The 18,135-nt window shown below is 39.6% G+C and overlaps 1 protein-coding gene across 3 annotated transcripts in view; it reads right to left on the bottom strand.

Moving 5' to 3' along the window:
• The window catches only part of MDN1 (midasin AAA ATPase 1), a 96,097-nt gene extending 78,445 nt beyond the window's left edge, over positions 1-17,652 (bottom strand). For all 3 annotated transcript variants that reach the window (XM_021392323.1, XM_021392324.1, XM_021392325.1), the window contains exons 1-12: positions 17,422-17,652; positions 12,539-12,765; positions 11,851-12,075; positions 10,202-10,309; positions 9,924-10,119; positions 7,723-7,935; positions 6,344-6,475; positions 4,764-4,867; positions 4,001-4,115; positions 2,485-2,678; positions 1,675-1,756; positions 826-921 (exon numbers count right to left, since the gene is read on the bottom strand). In XM_021392323.1, the coding sequence (XP_021247998.1) occupies positions 826-921; positions 1,675-1,756; positions 2,485-2,678; positions 4,001-4,115; positions 4,764-4,867; positions 6,344-6,475; positions 7,723-7,935; positions 9,924-10,119; positions 10,202-10,309; positions 11,851-12,075; positions 12,539-12,765; positions 17,422-17,637 (1,908 nt within the window). In that variant the 5' untranslated portion in view covers positions 17,638-17,652. The remainder of the gene's footprint in view (positions 1-825; positions 922-1,674; positions 1,757-2,484; positions 2,679-4,000; positions 4,116-4,763; positions 4,868-6,343; positions 6,476-7,722; positions 7,936-9,923; positions 10,120-10,201; positions 10,310-11,850; positions 12,076-12,538; positions 12,766-17,421) is intronic.

Below are 18,135 nucleotides of genomic sequence, written 5' to 3'. Positions count from 1 at the left end.
AGGAAGAGACACTGAGTTGTACAGCATTTCCCAGGAGCTTCCACATGATTTTCAATTCTGGGTGACTGGGGAAAAGCTCATCTGTTTTGGGAGGTGAGCCATGAATGGCCTGCCAATGAAGACTCAGACTGGCTCTCTCCCCTCTGGTTTTATTTCTGGTTTGTTTTGATTTATTACTCTTAATTATTCTGTATTATGTCACACTCACATTCCTTTTAATAAAACAGTTTATCCTATCTCAACTGGATTTCTTCCCTCCTCCTCCCTCCTCCACCTGCTCTTTCCTCCCATGGGAAAGGAGGAGCACTGCATTATTAACTCTTCTAAAATCACACGCTATTACTTTATAGAGGAGTACTTCTAGCTTTGGAATTGTTAATTACAGATTAAGCAGTAAGGAAGAACATGTTTATCTCTAGATTCTCCATGTAAGTGACTAAAGTCCACTGTAATGACTGGGCCATGAGGAGGAACCACACACAAAAGCAAAACAAAAATCTTTACACACTTTTTACTACTCAGTGCATCAAGCAGTATTATATGCTTACATAACTGCACTGTTGCAGCTGCATCATGCTCCTTTTGCATGAAGTGATTTGCAGTGTGCTCTGTAACAGGTTCATTGAAACTTTCAGAGAAAAAACAGCTGACGATAAAACAACTAATAAGAAATAAGAACAACTGTCCCCTGTGTGCAGGGTAGAGAGATGGGTATAACTTTTAAGGAAAACAGTAGAACAGTACATTTAAATTAATCACTAAAAAAAACCCCACTACTTATAGTCTATTATTGATAGATGTCAAATTAATTTTAGCTCAGTATACCTTCTTCTTGGAAATATTTAGTTTACTGCCAATAACTTTTGCCATTTTCAGTCTGCTTCCTTGGTTGGACAGCATAGCCGTGAAACAGTCCAATGCCTGTGAAGAGGAAGACAAACCAACTTTTTCAATACAAATTTTACGTTATATGAGAAGTACTATCTTAATTTATATGAGGCTGAATCCAATGCAGAGAAGGTTGAAAATTACATTCCTACTAATAAATCCAGCTTCTATATTTAGTTTTGAATGCATCCATACAGCTATATCCCTTATTTCATATTTAACTCTAATTTTGGAAGCATTTCTCATAAATACTTTTTACACTTATTCTCTCCTTGAGATTTCTGCAGTAAGATTTGGGAGTAAATACAGCTCCTGAATAACAAGTAGCAAACATCAAGAACATCTAGCATTTTAAAGACTCTCTCAACGAAGTCTAGGGCCTTTTTCTTATTGCATACATAATGGACAACACAAGTGAATGAAATGAATGCTTAAATGATATATATATATTTTTTAAGTTGTATCAATTTCATAAGCGTTTCCTCAATCACTTGCAATCCTACCTCACATCACCTGAAACTGTTGCAGCATACTTTCTGTATGGCAGCAGTCAGTCTGGATTGGCCTTCAGCACCTTAACACAAACAGCTTTCCTAATACTAAGAAAAGCCTCCAGCACACAGAAGATAAACATTTCAACTACAGTCCAATAGCTTCCGAGGAATATAAATAAACATAAATATTTAAATATGAATTTCTATCTCACATGCCCAAATAGCATATTTGTGATTTGTGACACAACACTAGTATCTGGGAAAGCAATTTCCAGATTAAATCTTACCGCACCTCCTGAAAAATATTCATTGCTGTGGTTGAGGAAGAACTGTCAAAGTTGTAAGCAATTCTGCTGCACCAATTCAATAAGTCTCTAAAAACAAAAAAATTTAGTATAACACAGTCAAAATTCACAGCATCTTTTCTTATGTTCAGCTTAGTTCATTATGTCATCTGGCAATTCCACACCTAGTTATTGTTTAAGCTGTACACAGGAAGACACATACAAAAAAGGGTGCTATAATTAAAGGAATAGATGAGCACATAAAGACAAACACTACCACTTTCTAAAAGGTTGCTTGGAAATAGATAATACATATCACATTAAACCATTACTGCGACTAATTATGAAATTGAAAACATAAAAACCAGCATGCTATTCACCCAGAAAGCTATGGAGAACTACTTTACAAGGTATCAGATCGTTATCAACAACAAAATATTTTCAAAGATAATAGGAAGGTAAAGGAAATAATTTAGATTGAGATTTTCTTTTTAAAGATATATTGAACATAATTTTATAATTCAAAACTGACTCTTCACATTTTCAGTTTAATTATTTGAATTTATAACAATATTAAGAAAGTTTTAAAACATAAAGCCACCTGAACACCACAGCTAGCTGATGAAATTTCTTTCTAATAAATACATAAGAAAACCCCATCCCTGGAGGCATTCAAGGCCAGGCTGAATGTGGCTCTGGGCAGACTGGTCTAGTGGCTGGCAACCCTGCACTGAGCAGGGGGGTTGAAACTAGATGATCTTTGAGATCCTTTTCAACCCAGGCCACTCTATGATTCCATGATTCTATGAAAACACAACCTTAGAGAAAGTTCTCGTCCTTCCAGATTAGGTTTCTTATTCTCTGATCTTGATTCTGATGCATCTTCTGATATGGGCCTGGAACCACAATCAGTGTTTTCTGATGCCTGATATTTCTCTCCCGTAAGGTGAATGAAAATGTCTAGCAAGTGATCAGTTACAAGAGCAAGGTTGGGGTATCTGCTTTGAAGAATCTGAAAATGGAAAAAGAAAAAAATAAATGAAAAAAAAAAAAGCAAATCTTTATCATCGGATGGAAACCATCACTCTCGCACATTTAAGATGCACTTCAGGAGCCAACACTCAAGGTAGTAAGCTGCACAAAACCAGTCTCTTGTAATCTCTTTTCTGAAGTAAATTTCAGTCATTGTGACCCTTAAGATGTCAATCTGGACGCCAAAAGAGAATTTTGCCAACTCAAATCTACTGCAATTTACTTAATACCTTTGCACAAATACCAACAGAAGAAATTGAAGTATATTCAACTCTATCTATAAACTCAAATCATCATGAAAATTTTAAAACTGATCACATAAGTTCTTGTCTTCTATTCCACTTTATGATAACCTTTTTGAGCACCCAAGTTGTCTATTCACTGCCCTTGATTAAGATACACATAGGACTAAGTTTTCTTCTATAATTTACTTTCAGCTCAGCTCTCTGCTAAAGCTTGCCAACCAAAATCATTGCTTCCTTAAACAAGCTATTCCACAGATACAGGCCAGGAACCAGTACTGGCATTTCCCTGTCAAAGTGACTTCTAAGATGAGTCAGGACAGCAGTGGGTGCTGCTCTTGCCCCATTCTTGATAATGAACTGATAAATAACAAAATGGGAAAACACACTGATATTTAAGATCACTCATAACCGTACTTGCTGCTGAGTGCGGATGAATCCTACTTAAAAACTTTTCAATTCTGAAAAAAATTGAGAATTCTCTTTCAAATCTTCTGCTATAGATAATTCACCCCCTCTTCACTTCAGTAAGACTCTTTTACAATCAAACTTCTTTAAGCTCAAAGAAAACACTTAGAGAATTCCATTTCACGGAAGTCCAGGGCTCCCTCAATTTGTTGATGGACTAAACTAAGCAAAAATTCCTTAGAGAATTTAACAAGAAATGTTATTAGAAACAGTCATTTGTAATTGATAACTTAGCAACTACTTTTCATCTCAAATCTTAGAACTTGGGATTACAATAAGCTCTATTCCCCCCCCTCATTTTTTTTTAATCTCTGTGAGCTACAAAAAGGCAAAGCAATTTGATTCTTAGACCCATTCAAAGGAAAACTGTGTTTGTCAACGCAAACTCCAAGAATCTTTATATAATTGACTTCATATTTTCCTATCAAACTGCCCATTTACTTCAAAATTGACAGGATAGATCTGAAGTGGTAAGGGCATGTGTACTGCTGAACTTGAAAAGTAAGGATCAAATTTATTACTGAAAATCATCTATTTTTCCTTAATTAAAACAAATATTCACATGCCAGAAATAGAGCAAAACACACCATACCTCCTTGAGTTCTATTTTGCTCATGTTATCCATATGTATTTTGGTCCAATACTTGTCCAGAAGAGTAGCATGGCTGCTTTGCTGTCTGTACCAACCACCGCCACAACTGAATACTCTAAATAAAAGTAACATGAAGAAATGCATGTATTGTATCTTAGTGAAGAATTCATTATTTTCAGTGCAAAGAACACATTAAGCACTGCCACTGCAGGATAACAAGTATGCTTTTATTTACCCATCATTTGTCACTGTACTGCCATACACCACACCTTGCCTTTCTCTGCTTTCCAAATCTCCTGTTCTTTTATCACTGTTTTTTTTTTTACTCTAGCGCAAAATCTTTTAAGAGAAACTTGCAGAAAGATGAGTGACAGTAAGTTAAGCCTATCATAAGCAACACACAGAGACAAGACACCTATGAGTTTCAATTATAAACCTTCTTCACACAGTAACTGCAAAGAGTGGTATTTTGTTATGGGGTGGAATTGATTTAGCAGTTTTTTTCCCCCCAAAGTTTTTTTTTTTTTTTTTTTTTTAATCTTTAACTTTGTTGAGGCGGCTTTCCTGTTCAAAGACTGGATCCACCCAGCAGTAATATAATGTTCCTTTAAAACAGAAAAGGTTCCTTTCACAACTTCCATACCTTCTATCCCCTAATAACTGGAAATTGCTAGAATGCTCAGACCAATTACTTTTTAAACTTGCTGACTTTGACTTAAAAATATGACAATTCATATTAACTCATTTAACTTTACATGCTTACCTCCTGGTTGCAAAAAACTGGAATCCCGGTGCTACTTTCAAGCAGTCACCACGACCAGGAATTAGCAACTCCCTTTTTTCCAAAAGAGGAATCAAGACAGAGATCTGGAGAAGAAAAGAAACTCTATGAAGCAATCTTTTTTTGGGTGGGCAAACATTAACAAACATCCTACCCATTCACACTCAATCCACACGTGAAATGCTAGAGCACATCCACTGAGCCACTAGGTTGTCAGCAACAGCTTTTCCTGCAGACTGCACTTTTAAGTGACGCTAACAAGAACTGTTGAGTCTCAATCAATTTTAGTCAGCAACTGAAGTCACAGGTATGATTTGCTCCCTACCTTCTATCTCCTCCATTCAGACTTAATATGAGAACGGAAATGACAGTTTTCACGCTGCAAATCCAAACTAAAACTACTGGCTTTGAGTTGTCAAATGACTCACTTTGTTCTCAGAAGCGTCAGAAGGCTTGTTTTCTTTATCTAGCTAAACAAAGATGATATTCATCTCAAAGATGTCATTCTAAAACATTAATACTATTACAGTGTATATCCTGCTACTCTCCAGGAGAATAAGGGATGTATTTAAAGAATCTACCCTTCCATGCAGAAGGACAGTAATAATGGTGGAGTAGAAGAAAAAGGAGGTAGGTCCATAACACTCCTTCAGCAGAGAGGAAGGCAAGTATGGAGACTTAGATATATTAAAAAAAAAAAAAAAAGGGATGCCTGCAGGGGAGACCAGAAGAAAGAGATGAATGCAGAACACTACTTGGGGCATATTTATAACGAGTGCAAAGAGCTGAGTTCAAAGTAGCAAAGAACTGCAGGAGCCTCTGGCATTGAAAAAACTGTCTAGTACACATATGCAATGTTTCTTGGAGTTTCTATAAATTCCCTATACTTTGTAAGCTTGGAAACCAATAAGCAAGATATCAGGTTAGTTAGTTGCATAAAGGATGCTTTACAAAACAGACATAAAAGAAAACAACTATTTGCAGAATGTCCAGTAGGCCCGCACAGCAAAACAACTCTATAACATTGTTTCTGCAAGAGATAGGATTTCAGCAGCCATGACTTGAAAGGGGAAGGATGACACTTCTAACAAGTACTAGTTCTGAATTTGAAAACAGGAAATCAATTAAAATCCATAGTGCTTAATAATATATTTTTAATAAACAAGCTAGAGGAAAGAAATATGGACCAAAAGAAAAAAAATAAAGACACTAGAAAAATCATACTATAAATATCAACCTAATACAGTGACTTTGATATTCTGAGGTTTTCGGAGTTGCATTTATTTTCAAATATTGGAACATGATTTAACAGAGACATAGCTCATTAGTAGCATCATTGCAATTCTTCAGAGTGAAATCAGGGGCAATGTCACGGCTGCTCTAAAGCAGCGACAAGAACAATTGCAACATAACAGTCTTTGAACAAAGCCAGGCTAGTTCTTCTTAACCTCTGTTGCAGAAGCATTATTTTCATTGAATTGCCATGGAACTCACAGTGCCTGGACTCCAAAAATTGCTACTATGGAAGACAAACACTTTAGAGCGAACAAGAACCTGCATACCACATCCAGAGGAGCATAATCAATATCCTCCAGAAGTATCCAATGACCCTTGGTAACAGCTTGTGTCAAGGTTCCAGGCTGCCAAACAAACTCCCCTGGGACATCTGTACAGCGATACATACCAAGCAGCGTCTGTGACAGAAACAACTGGTAAATTACAGACCTGTTCATCACATACCTTCGTAATTTAAAGTGAAAATGAACAAAACTGGGATATAAATAACACTGTCTGCTAATCCTAGTAATATGGGCCCATCATTACACTTTAAGAAAAAGTTTCATTTCTCCACATCTACAATAATATAACTAAAGCATAGCAAAAAAAATGAACCAGGTAATTAGATGTCTCTGTACATAGCTGTGCCACTCTAATGGAGAAAATCAACAGCATAACACTGGAAACTGTCCAGAGTTGCACTGCACTACATCTTATAGGAAAGTCTGATTGAGATGGTAAAGTATGAGAAGTCCCACAAGAAGTCTATGGAAGACACAAAATCAACCAAATTTTGCTTTCTGTGAAGTGGTAACTTTCACACTTTAACGTTCCTTAAATAATTAAGCTTATGGTTCCACTATTTCACAATTTCTGCCTTGAAATTGATCACTTTTTCTTAAAATGGTTGTTTTACTTGTGGATATGAAAAGACACTCTCATAGAGAACACATTTCAGATAGTGAAGGAAGCTGTTCTACACAAATTAGGAAAGTGATTCTGTACACTAATAGAAAACAGACAGCACTGTTGGCAGATACCAACGACCACAAAAAATCAAATATAAATTGAGTCAAACATTAATCAATTCAGACTCAAAAGTTATATACGCAAAACCAGATGAATGTGAAGTTATCTTCACCTCTGGTTTTATGTCTAGAGGTAGAGCTGGATCAGTATTTTGTAAGTGCAAGTGTCCTCATACAGTCTTAGCTCATTTCACCTTTATCACAAATAACTGTGATCAAATTAAATTGACATCAGCCCATTTAGAAACTGAAACAAAAGTGTCCATACAGCCTTTGGTACCAGCTGCTGTCATTTTAGAATGAAATGTTTTTTTTGACAGTACAAATTATAAATATATTATATTTAAATATAAAACCAGTGGAGCTTTTCAACAGTAGGAAAAATCCTGATGAAACACAGAACTTTAACAGAATGGATAATGCACAATTATGTGCAGAATTTAAATAATAATGAAGCTTAACTGATTTTTCTTCAATTCTATTATTCTCATCAATAGCCAGAGCAATACCGTAAGAGTAGGAGGTTGTGATGTCTTAGCAAAAATGTTATATGTTATCTTATTAGAAAAGCAAGCGCATACTTTAAGTAAAAATGATGTATCATCATCCTACCATAAAACAATGTCATCGGTTACCTTGCTGTCAGTTTGATCCCCAAGCTGGACTTTCAAAATATGAGGAGGCTTTGTTCTTCCTGTAATGGCTGCTAAATATTCAATTAAAGTAGTTTTGCCACATCCTATTGGTCCTTCCAATAAAACAGGACTTTGAAATGCTACAGCAATAGCAAGGTTTTGAAGATTTGTGCAGGCAGATTCGACCAAAACAAAATGGCTGGTGGTATTTTCCTGTTAAAACAAAATTTGAGTTACTATACTGAAAGTTTCTTTTTTTTTTTTTAAATAGATTTTACTACACAGAACAATTATCAGAGCAAGTATGATTATCAGAAAACTTTAGCCTACAGATCTGTCAACACACATCAACTGAAATTAAAGTTCCTAGAGCTGTGGACTATGAAGACTGTATTTAATGACAGATATTAAAATAGACTTCATCAAAAACCTATTATAGGTGAAACACTTAATATAGTATACGTACAATTTGTTCCCAATGGGAGTTCACACTAAATTGGCAGCAGACACAGTAACTATTCAATCATCACATTCACGTCAATCAAATACAATTTGCAATATAAATGAAATTAAGTCATCAGAATGGATCTCAATAAAAAAAAAAAAATCAAACAGCAGTTAGACTCAGGTTACGTATAAACATGAAAACTGATGTGCTGTATTTGCTTCTTGCTGCACAGTCCAAAGCATATGGTCATTAAATTCAATACATGGGGGGCTGAGCAATTAAATTCAGAATAATTTTTTGCTTCATTCAAACTGCAATGGATACAGTTTATCGAAGGGTAATTCATCAATGACAGATGCTCTCCAAATATTTTAATCATCCTACACTCACTAATATGTCAGTATATGGCACAAAGACTAGCACTCTGTTGCAAAAGTTTCTCCTTGCGGCAATAAATTTCAAACCATATACTCAATTCTATGTATATATATACACACACACAAAAGATAAATTAAATCACTGAAGCAGAGGGGCAAAAGAAAAAAAATGGGACGACAAAACTCTCTCATTCTTCTGCTACTCAAGAAATTCTGGATATTAGAAGTCTCCATTTATCTCTTTGTCCTTCACTTGTAGATGTGTTGCAAAATTAAGTAACAATACACAGGCCAAATATAATCTAAAATTGTGCCTTAATGAGAAAACTTGTCAAGAATACTGACTGTAGCTACAAAAAAGAACCTGAACAGTTCAAGATTAATAGCATCTCAAGAAAAAATAGGTTAGAAGAAACTCCACTTAATCAAACATACTAATGCATTTGATGGACTCGCTAAAACCATAAAGCACTACACTACATTCTGCATCATACTTCACTCAAGTGAAATGGAGAAAGTAAGCTCTTCCTTACTTCCTTTCCCTTTATCCTGCCTTCTAGAAGAGTAAGGAGCAGCCTTGTTTTCCTTTGAGAACAGAACTTCAGAGAAAGGCTGTCGATAAGATCCCTGTACAGCCCAAAGCACTACTTCATGCAGATGAAAGCAACTGCATTCAGACCCTTCCACAGCTTTACTTAGCTATGGAAGTAACATCCTCGTTGGAATGGAGATACTTTATAAAGCTGAATATTCTCTTATACCACATTCTTAAGTGCTGCTACAAAGAAGTTGAGATCAACAGGACTATGAGAATCACAGAACCATAGAACGGTTTGGGTTGGAAGGGACCTTTAAGATCTTCTAGCTCCAATCCCCCTGCTGTAGGCAGGGACAGCTCCCTCTAGACCAGGTTGCTCAAAGCCCCATCCAGCCTGGCCTTGAATGCTTCCAGGGAGGGGGCATCCACAACCTCGCTGTTCCAGTGTCTCACCACCCTCACAGTAAAGAATTTCTTCCTAACATCTAGTCTAAATCTACCCTCTTCTGGTTTAAATCCATTTCCCCTCGTCCTGTTACTACATGCCCTTGCAAAAGTCCCTCCCCAGCTTTCCTGCAGGTCACCTGCAAGTAGTGGAAGGGCTTCAGATACTGGAAGCCCTATTATACTTATACCTTCACTGTTTCATTCCACTGCAAAACTTCTTTGTAGTGCCGATATTATGTATCACTAGCTTACAGCATGCATCAAAAAACAACAGATACACAAATTATCTACAGTATCTCAATACCCTTTTAGTAGCAATAATGATGAAGTCAGTTCACAGCAGCAGAATTTCTTTAAAAAAAAGGTACAGACTTAACAGTGGGTTACATACCTGCTGTTCTTCAGAAACACACTTCAGTCTAGGCAGCACGATACCACATACAGCTACTACATTTGCAGACAGGTCACCCGATACAATATGACCTTGTTTATATTGCACTTCTTTCTCCTTTTGCCAAAATGAGGAGTCCGGATTGGCCAAAACAAGAGCTTGTTCCACATTCTGCACCTGAGATTCTTCTAGTAGCCTGTCAAATCCACATCCATGTATATTAATTCAACTGAAAGTCATCAACAAAAACAACTGTTCAATATTGAAAAAGTTCCTACTTCAGTCTGAAATGTGTCAGCTCCTCAGGACTGAAGATCTTCTTCATGAAAGACAATTTATGTTCATCATTCATACATGTAACCAGAGCAAGACAGTTCGAAGTATACCTAAAAATTATATTTAGAACAAAACGTCAAAACATAGTGTAAAACATTCAGCTTGACAACTCTCACTTGCAAATCAAAATACCAATTTTGGAAAAACATGAAGATAACTTTCTCTGTAGAAATTATTTTAATGCTATACTTAAGATTTTAGTATTTTTTTCTGATATATTTCTCCAGAGAAAAGAAATTCTATTATTATATACTGTATCATTAACATATCAGCTAGCTAACATTCCTCTGAAATGCTGAAAAACAACAGAAATACAATAAAGGATGGGACTTTCCTAAACAAACGAAGTCAAACATAAAACAATGAAAACTACATTTTCTCTGCTCAGCTATTTCTTCCTCTGCAACTACCCTTTCATATTTGCAATTTCATGTTATTTCTAAAACAAACACAGTACACTGAACTCAAGACTCACTGCCAAAGAATACAACAACTCCTATATCTTGGCTTCATAATAACATAAAGCTGTCTCACAACACAAGAATCATAGAATGGTTTGGGTTGGAAGGGACGTTTAAGATCATCTAGTTCCACCCCCCTGCTATAGGCAGCAACAACTCCCACTAAACCATGTTGCTCAAAGGCCAATCTAGCCTGGCCTTGAATGCCTCCAGGGAGGGGGCATCCACAACCCTGCTGGGCAACCTGTTCCAGTGTCTCATCACTCTTACAGTAAAGAATTTTTCTCTAATATCTAGCCTAAATCTACCCTCTTCCAGTTTAAAGCCATTTCCCCTTGTCCTGTCAGTATATGCCCTTACAAAAAGTCCCTCCCCAGCTTCCCCGCAGGCCCCTTTTCAGGTACTGGAAGGCCACTAGAAGGTCCCTCCGGAGCCTTCTCTTCTCCAGGCTGAAGAGCCCCAGCTCTCTCAGTCTGTCCTCGTAGGGGAGGTGCTCCAGCCCTCTGATCTTCCTTGTGGCCCTCCTCTGGACATGCTCGAACAACTCCATGTCTTTTTTGTGTTGGGGGCCCAGACCTGGACATACTCCAGGTGGGGCCTCATGAGGGCAGAGTAGAGAGGGACAATCATCTCCCTCATCCTGCTGGTCCCCCCTCTTCTGCAAGAACCCAGGATACCATTGGCCTTCTAGGCTGCAAGTGCACACTGATGGCTGACGTTACATTTTTCATCAACCAAGACCCTTAAGTCCTACTCAGCAGGGCTACTCTTAAGTTCTTCTCCCAGTCTGTATACATAGCTGGGATTACCTCAACCCAAGTGCAAAAACTTGCAGTTTGCTTTGTTGAACCTCATTAGTTTCACAAGGGCCCACTTTTCCAGTTTATCAAGGTCCCTCTTGATGGCATCCCTTCCTTCTGCTGTATCAACCACACCACTCAGCTTGGTGTCATCAGCAAATTTGCTGAGGGTGCACTCAATCCCACCATCTATGTCATGATAAAAGATGTTAAATACCTGAATCCATGTCACCCTGGCTGTTATATTTGACAACACTCTTGTTCCTGTAGTTTCTGAATTCAAGATACAGCTATATTTCTATAGAAAAGATTTGAAATTTTTAAACTTACCAACGGACTAAAGTGTCATGACTCCTTAGGAGTGGAATACACACGCTCCAGTCCCATAATTCTCGGAAAACTGATTGTTCTTTTTGTAAAAACCTATATGATGCTTCCATGAGGTCCCGTAACTTCATTCGTCTGCGCCCATATCGGACTGTGTTTGTATCTGAGCTCTCCAGGAAAAGTCTCTGGAAAACTGGTGATGTGTTCTTAAAATATCTCAGAGCAAATCTTTGTAAAGAAAAAAGAGAGAGAAAGAGATGGAACAGAGACATCTATGCCAGAGCAAAGGAAAATACTCAATAATGTTTTAATTCAGAGGTCCAGAAACAGTAACTGATGGCACAGTGTGAACAAGGCTGGTATTTAACTTTGTCCATGCCTGCGAAAGATAACCACTGTAGCCATCAGCTTACAACAGCTGCTTTAATTTTTTAGAGATTATTATTTGATTAGTAAGGGGGAAATGGTACCAATTCTGGTGAAATCTCTGATTTCTCTTGTTTACTGAAAAAGTAGTACTGACTCTTAGGTGACTTTAAAGAAGCACTGCTTAAGACTTCTGTTTTGTAAGTCATTCTTTCAATTAAAAGGACATTCGTTACTGCAAAAGACAATCCAAAGCATTGCTACAACACCTCCCACCACCAGTGAATACTGGTGAGCATACACTCTGAGGCATTATGTTACTTACGGCAAAACATCAGGGTGGTCAGCAACCAGCTTGCTCATTGCTACACACAGCCTTTCATGCCGATCATGGTTGATTTGGCCACCAGCTTTAATGGCAGATGCATTTCGTTCCAACAAATCCAGCAAGACTGGACGAAGCTGACGCCCAATTAGTAAAGTGCATTCCTTATCCAGTAATAACAGTGCTAAAGTATCAAGGATGCACTGTCGATCCTGTTGAGTCCAAGTCTAGAGAGGAAAAAAAAAGAAGGAAGGAGCCGGTTAAATGGTAAATGATATAGACTTTTAGTCTCAGAACTGTTCATACAGGTTTCATAGTGAATTCTACAGGAAAAAAATATCCAGTGGAAGTACTTTATCATTTGATAAAGCTGGAAACAAGATGAGTGTCATGAACAATGACACACTAAATAGGAATTATAAAAAACTACAAATTCAAGTTCTCGAAGAAGTTTTGTTGTTACTTTCCTATTAGAAGCCATTGTGATGAATAATGACAAAAGGCATACATCTGCAAGTTGGAGTTGAGATTTTTTCTTAATTTGGATAAAACTATTCCTTTATGCAAAGTAAAACATTAGGCTTTAGAATACACACAGAATAGATTCTGATCTGCTGTAGCGAAAAATAAAACACCAAAACATCCACAATCTTCCAACCTTTGTTACTGAAGAACCACCATCTCTTGTGTATTTAAGCTTTAGTTTCTTTGGTCTTTGACCTCATGCTATTATCCAAACACTGTTCCACTCCTGTGATGTTTAGCATATAACAGTGCTTTGACTTAGGAAAAAATGAATATCATGAATTCATACTACAGTGGTTTTGCTCTCAACTTTGACCTCCCACTCTCCCCTCCCGCACTGACAAAGTAAACACTCATACCACCAAGACTATTCTACCCTTCTTGTCAAACAGCAGTAAATATCAGCTTGGCAGGGCAGCTTTCCAAACAAAATAGTCACTTACTGAACTTCTACGGAAATACTCTGCAATTTAGATAGCCTCATTTTAGCAACATGTGCTGTCAATTTCTGCCAGCCCTGGACTTTTGTTAGTTGTGTAAAACCTGCTGCTGTGCATGCAGACAGGATCGTTTCATTGTCACAAGAGGTCCTGAGCACTGCTTTCCAAAGGTGATCTCCTACGGTTTAACAACAGTTGACAGCCTCTTAGTGTATGTATGTACTTGTTCAAGCTGCAAGACTTTACTCACTCGGCATGTAAGAAATCAGGGAAACTGTAATACACATTACAAACATTAAAACTATTACATTAACCACAAGTGGTTAATAACAGTAACAAGTAAATAACAAGTACCTTCTGTTTCCTAATCAAACACATCTTTGCTTATCTGAACAAGACACAACAGGGTGCTTAATTCATTAATTAGAGCTTTTAATATTAAATAAAAAGAACAAGTAACAGTAAAGTAGTAAATAAGTGTAATGGATCATTCTCATTCGGTAACATTGTCTAGTTACATGACTACCATGCTCCAAATCAATTAGAAATTTTGTGAGAGCAAGTGATTTTTTTTAATCATCTATAGTGCCCTTAGGATATACAAAAGTGATTAAAAAAAGAAAGAAAGAAAAAAACACAGTGGCAACATTCTCATTCTACAAAGAAATTGTTTATTTGAATCCAGAGCCTTTATGAAATACACAGCTTTCTCAGTCAGTAGCAAAGGACAGCTGATCTGGAAGCGTTCAGTATTACTGTTTGAGTCTAGGACAGTAACTTTGCCCAGAAGGCATTGCAAACAACAGTCCCACCAAATATCCAATAAATGCATGCTTTGTGCATTGTTGACAGAATAGACACTAAGGAGAAGCACAGCCAGGATCAATCGTTGGAATTAAACATGATCCCTGATTGCTCCCCCAGCACTATGCCAACCTGCAGTGAGAGGTTACTCATTGCCCACCGAGTACAGAAATCTTTCTTAAGAACTGGCTGAGTCCAAAACTCCAGACTAGGAAGGGATGACAGTAGGGAACAACCTGAGCCCATGGGACAGCCATTCCTCTGGTCACAGCTCACAGGTATTCCTGTCAAATTCAGTAAGATAAGGAGAAAACCTGCGCTCCTCTAACCCATATGCTTCAAGAGGAAAAGAGGGTTATGCAGCATCACAAGGAAAACGAGGTAACTTCAGCTACCTGCAAAATAGGCAGAACTGTCCTACACCTCTTCCAGCACTCCACACTCAACACAGCTGCCCAGACCACTCAACTGATGACCCTAAGAACATTCTGACTTTTGTATCAATGTATTCCTTAACAGATTGTAACATATTGTCTCAGAAAAACAACAGCTCTTCAAAACCAGAAGTGCACATGAGAATCCACATCAGGGTGGAAAGTGCAGAATATCCTCCCTCACTTATAATGCTACATCTTGTAAGCCTAATTAAACTTTCAAACAAAAATCTGAAGCTATATTTTTTGGAAATAGTAGTCTGCTTTAGTTATCAGGACATTTTTCTGAGTGACTGGGTAAAATTAGGACAGGTCACCTTGTTTTTCTACATCTGTTTAAAAAAATAAAGGAACAAAGGCATATCTTGCCATAAAATCCTAAAATGAGAGGGCTATAAATACAATGTTGGAACTATGACTAATACATTTTTCATTCTTAAATTGGAAAAAGAAGGGCAAAATGATGCACAGGTAAAATAGTAGAATAGAATGTGAGATACAGATGGTTCCACAAAATATACGAAGAAAACAAGAAAAAAGGGTCTTTTTTTCAAATCCTACCTTTCACTATTTGTGCAGTGCTTAAAACTCTGAGGTGTATAAAGAACATAAAGGAATAAGGATATTTTTGCACTGTTCCCTTCCTACAAGTATTTTACTCTTCACATATAACGAACACCATCACTGATATTACACCATCACAGAGAGCCAAAACTATGCCTATTTGCACACAGTCTGCACTTGCAGTACTACACATGAAGACGCTTTTGATTCAAATAGACCTTTGACAGCACACAGAACCAAAAGCACATTCCAACACATTGTGAAGCTGAATTTTTTCTAGACGGTACAGAAATGTACAGTGGCATGTGGGTATAAGTTTGCTTAAATTACTCAGAAATAGAAAGCCATTACAGAAAAACTGTTTTAGAGATCTTTTTATCCCATTTGCACCCCATTTTCCTCATTAAGAACACAGAAATTTGCTGTACCTTTGCAGAGTTAATGGTATATTAAAATTCTACATAAAAAGCTCTATTTCTGTTACCTACTAAAGCAAGATCTTCCATCACAACACAGGGTCTTACCACGCATCTCAAAAATCAGTTCTTTCAGGCTGTGGGCAAGTTCCATTAGTAACGCTTTGTGGAATATTGAATAAATGAGAGGCCAGGAAGACATAGCGAAGGGCTCTAGATTTCCAGAATAAATGTTTCCTATGTTACATACTGGTAGGAAAATCAGGTAAAACAACTGGAGACTGTGGTTGCCTAGTGGCAAACAAAGCCTAATACACTCCTTAATCTGTAGCTTCAAAGCTTGGAAATGGAATTCAGTTTTCAAGAAAATGGGCCACTTCTAATTAGCGTGTTGTTCCAGACTCTCTGCATAGGATCCAGCTAGTGAGACTGTCACTCTTGATGCACACACCTCCCTCAGTGCACCCACAAAAAAGAAGGGGCTAAGGCTCTTCAGCAGTCCCAGAAACCGCACCCTGTTCACCACTCCATCTATCTGCTGCCTCTCTACCAACAGAGAGCCTTGATTATCAATATAAAAGACTCTCACCTAGGAGACAAGGATTTGGAGTGAAAAAGTCCATATTTTGAAAAAATATGGTTACTTTTCATCTTTAAACAACTGGAATAGTGGAGCACAAATCTTATGATGAGTGGCTGAGGGAAATGGGATTGTTCGGTCTGGAGGAGGCTCAGGGTAGACTCTCTTATCACACTCTAGCAATGACCTGAAAGGAGGCTGGAGCAAGACGGGAGTCGGCCTCTTCCCTCAGGTAACAGCGATAGGATGAGAGGTGATGACCTTAAGTTGTGCCAGGGGAGGTTCAGGTTGGTTATTAGGAAAAATTTCTTCTCAGAAACAGTGGTGCTGCATTGGCACAAGCTGCCCAAAAGGTGGTGGAGTCACTGTCTCTGGGGTGTTCAACAACCATGTGGATGTGGCACTGAGGGACATGGTTAAGTGGGCGTGGTGATAGGTTGATGGTTGGACTAGGTGATGTTAGTGGTCTTTTCCAACCTTAATGATTCTATGATTTCCTAGACACTCAAAAGAAAACATAGATTTTGAATCAAATTACACACAAAACTTAGGGGTTCCAAAAACTCTGGCATGAACAGCGTCAGTAATATGGCACCTGATGTGCTGATATTCTGTTGTTACACCTCCGCAGGTGTACCACAGACACAGGCAAGCTGGGCTCCTAGAAGCAGGCATGCCATTCACAGCTCGTGGAGCTGAAGCGTGAAAGCAGCTAAACAAAGTACATGTCCTCAACATCACTGCAGTAAGAAGGGAAGCACCCCGCAGGAAACTCAGTCCCGTTCCCACTCCACACGCTGGTTTAAAGCGAACACAGGCAGCAGAGCATCCAGCTGCAGGACGGGACGTCGTCGCCACGCGGCTCACGACTGCTGTCCCTCACCACCACCCTCGCACTAAGCCACCCTGAGGGATTCGGAAGATCCCGCGGCTTTGCTGGGCAGAACACGCCCTGATGAGGGGCAGAGAGGGCACGGGTACAGGGAAACGAAGAGAGATGAAAAAGCCTCTCCACAGCAAAGGGCTGCTCCGGCCAAGTGCCCAAGCGAGGACACGGCGGCGCGGTGGGGAGGTGAGGGGGGCACGGCTCACCCCTGCCCTCCGGCCCCCGCCCACTCACCTGCTTGCCTAGGAACCTGCTCAGCTCCGCGCCGCTCTTCTCGTTCCTGCGCGCCACCAGCTGCAGCGGCTCCGCCAGGTGAAACCGCAGGTCGGCCATGCTAGGGCCGGCGGGGCTGCGGAGGGGGAGAGCCGACCTCCGGCCACCGCCGCGCGACACGTGGGGCGCGTGAGGGACGCGCACCTCGCTCCCAACTTCCGCTTCCGGCGCCGTCATCCGGCCGTGACGCCACGGGCCGGCCCCGCGCGCGCTAAACTACAGCTCCCAGCATGCAGCTCTCCGCCCGGCGGGGGGGCGGGCTGCCGGGAGAACGGGCGCCCTCTGCATGCTGGGATATGTAGTCCCCCAAGAGCTGTACCGCTCTAGCAGGGCGCTGCGGGATCCGGGTGGAAGCTCCCGTGCGCGGGGCTTCGCTGATCGTGCTGCACTGTCCGCTAAGGCAGCTGCCCCGTCTGTCACAGGAGGCCCTGCGATGGGACCGGTAGGAGGCAGAGCCATGAGCTGCACTCAGGCCTTTCAGATCTGGGGCAGCACAGCCCAGGGCGCCACCGCGAGCCTCAGCGCTGACTGACAGAAGAGGCCGAGTCCCGAAAAGAAGCAGCTCAGCATCTCAGCCAGAGCCCGGTCGCCACCTTAAGCGGAGGCGGGGCTGGGCCGGGGCGCGCAGCAGCACGGAGGGGGCGGGGCTTCGGAGCAGAGGGCGGGGCGCGTCCG

The sequence above is a fragment of the Numida meleagris genome, chromosome 3 (genome assembly GCF_002078875.1).
Source record: "Numida meleagris isolate 19003 breed g44 Domestic line chromosome 3, NumMel1.0, whole genome shotgun sequence".
NCBI lineage: Eukaryota > Metazoa > Chordata > Aves > Galliformes > Numididae > Numida > Numida meleagris.
Note: the sequence above shows the minus strand (reverse complement) of the source record. Positions and strands in the feature narration are given on the sequence as shown.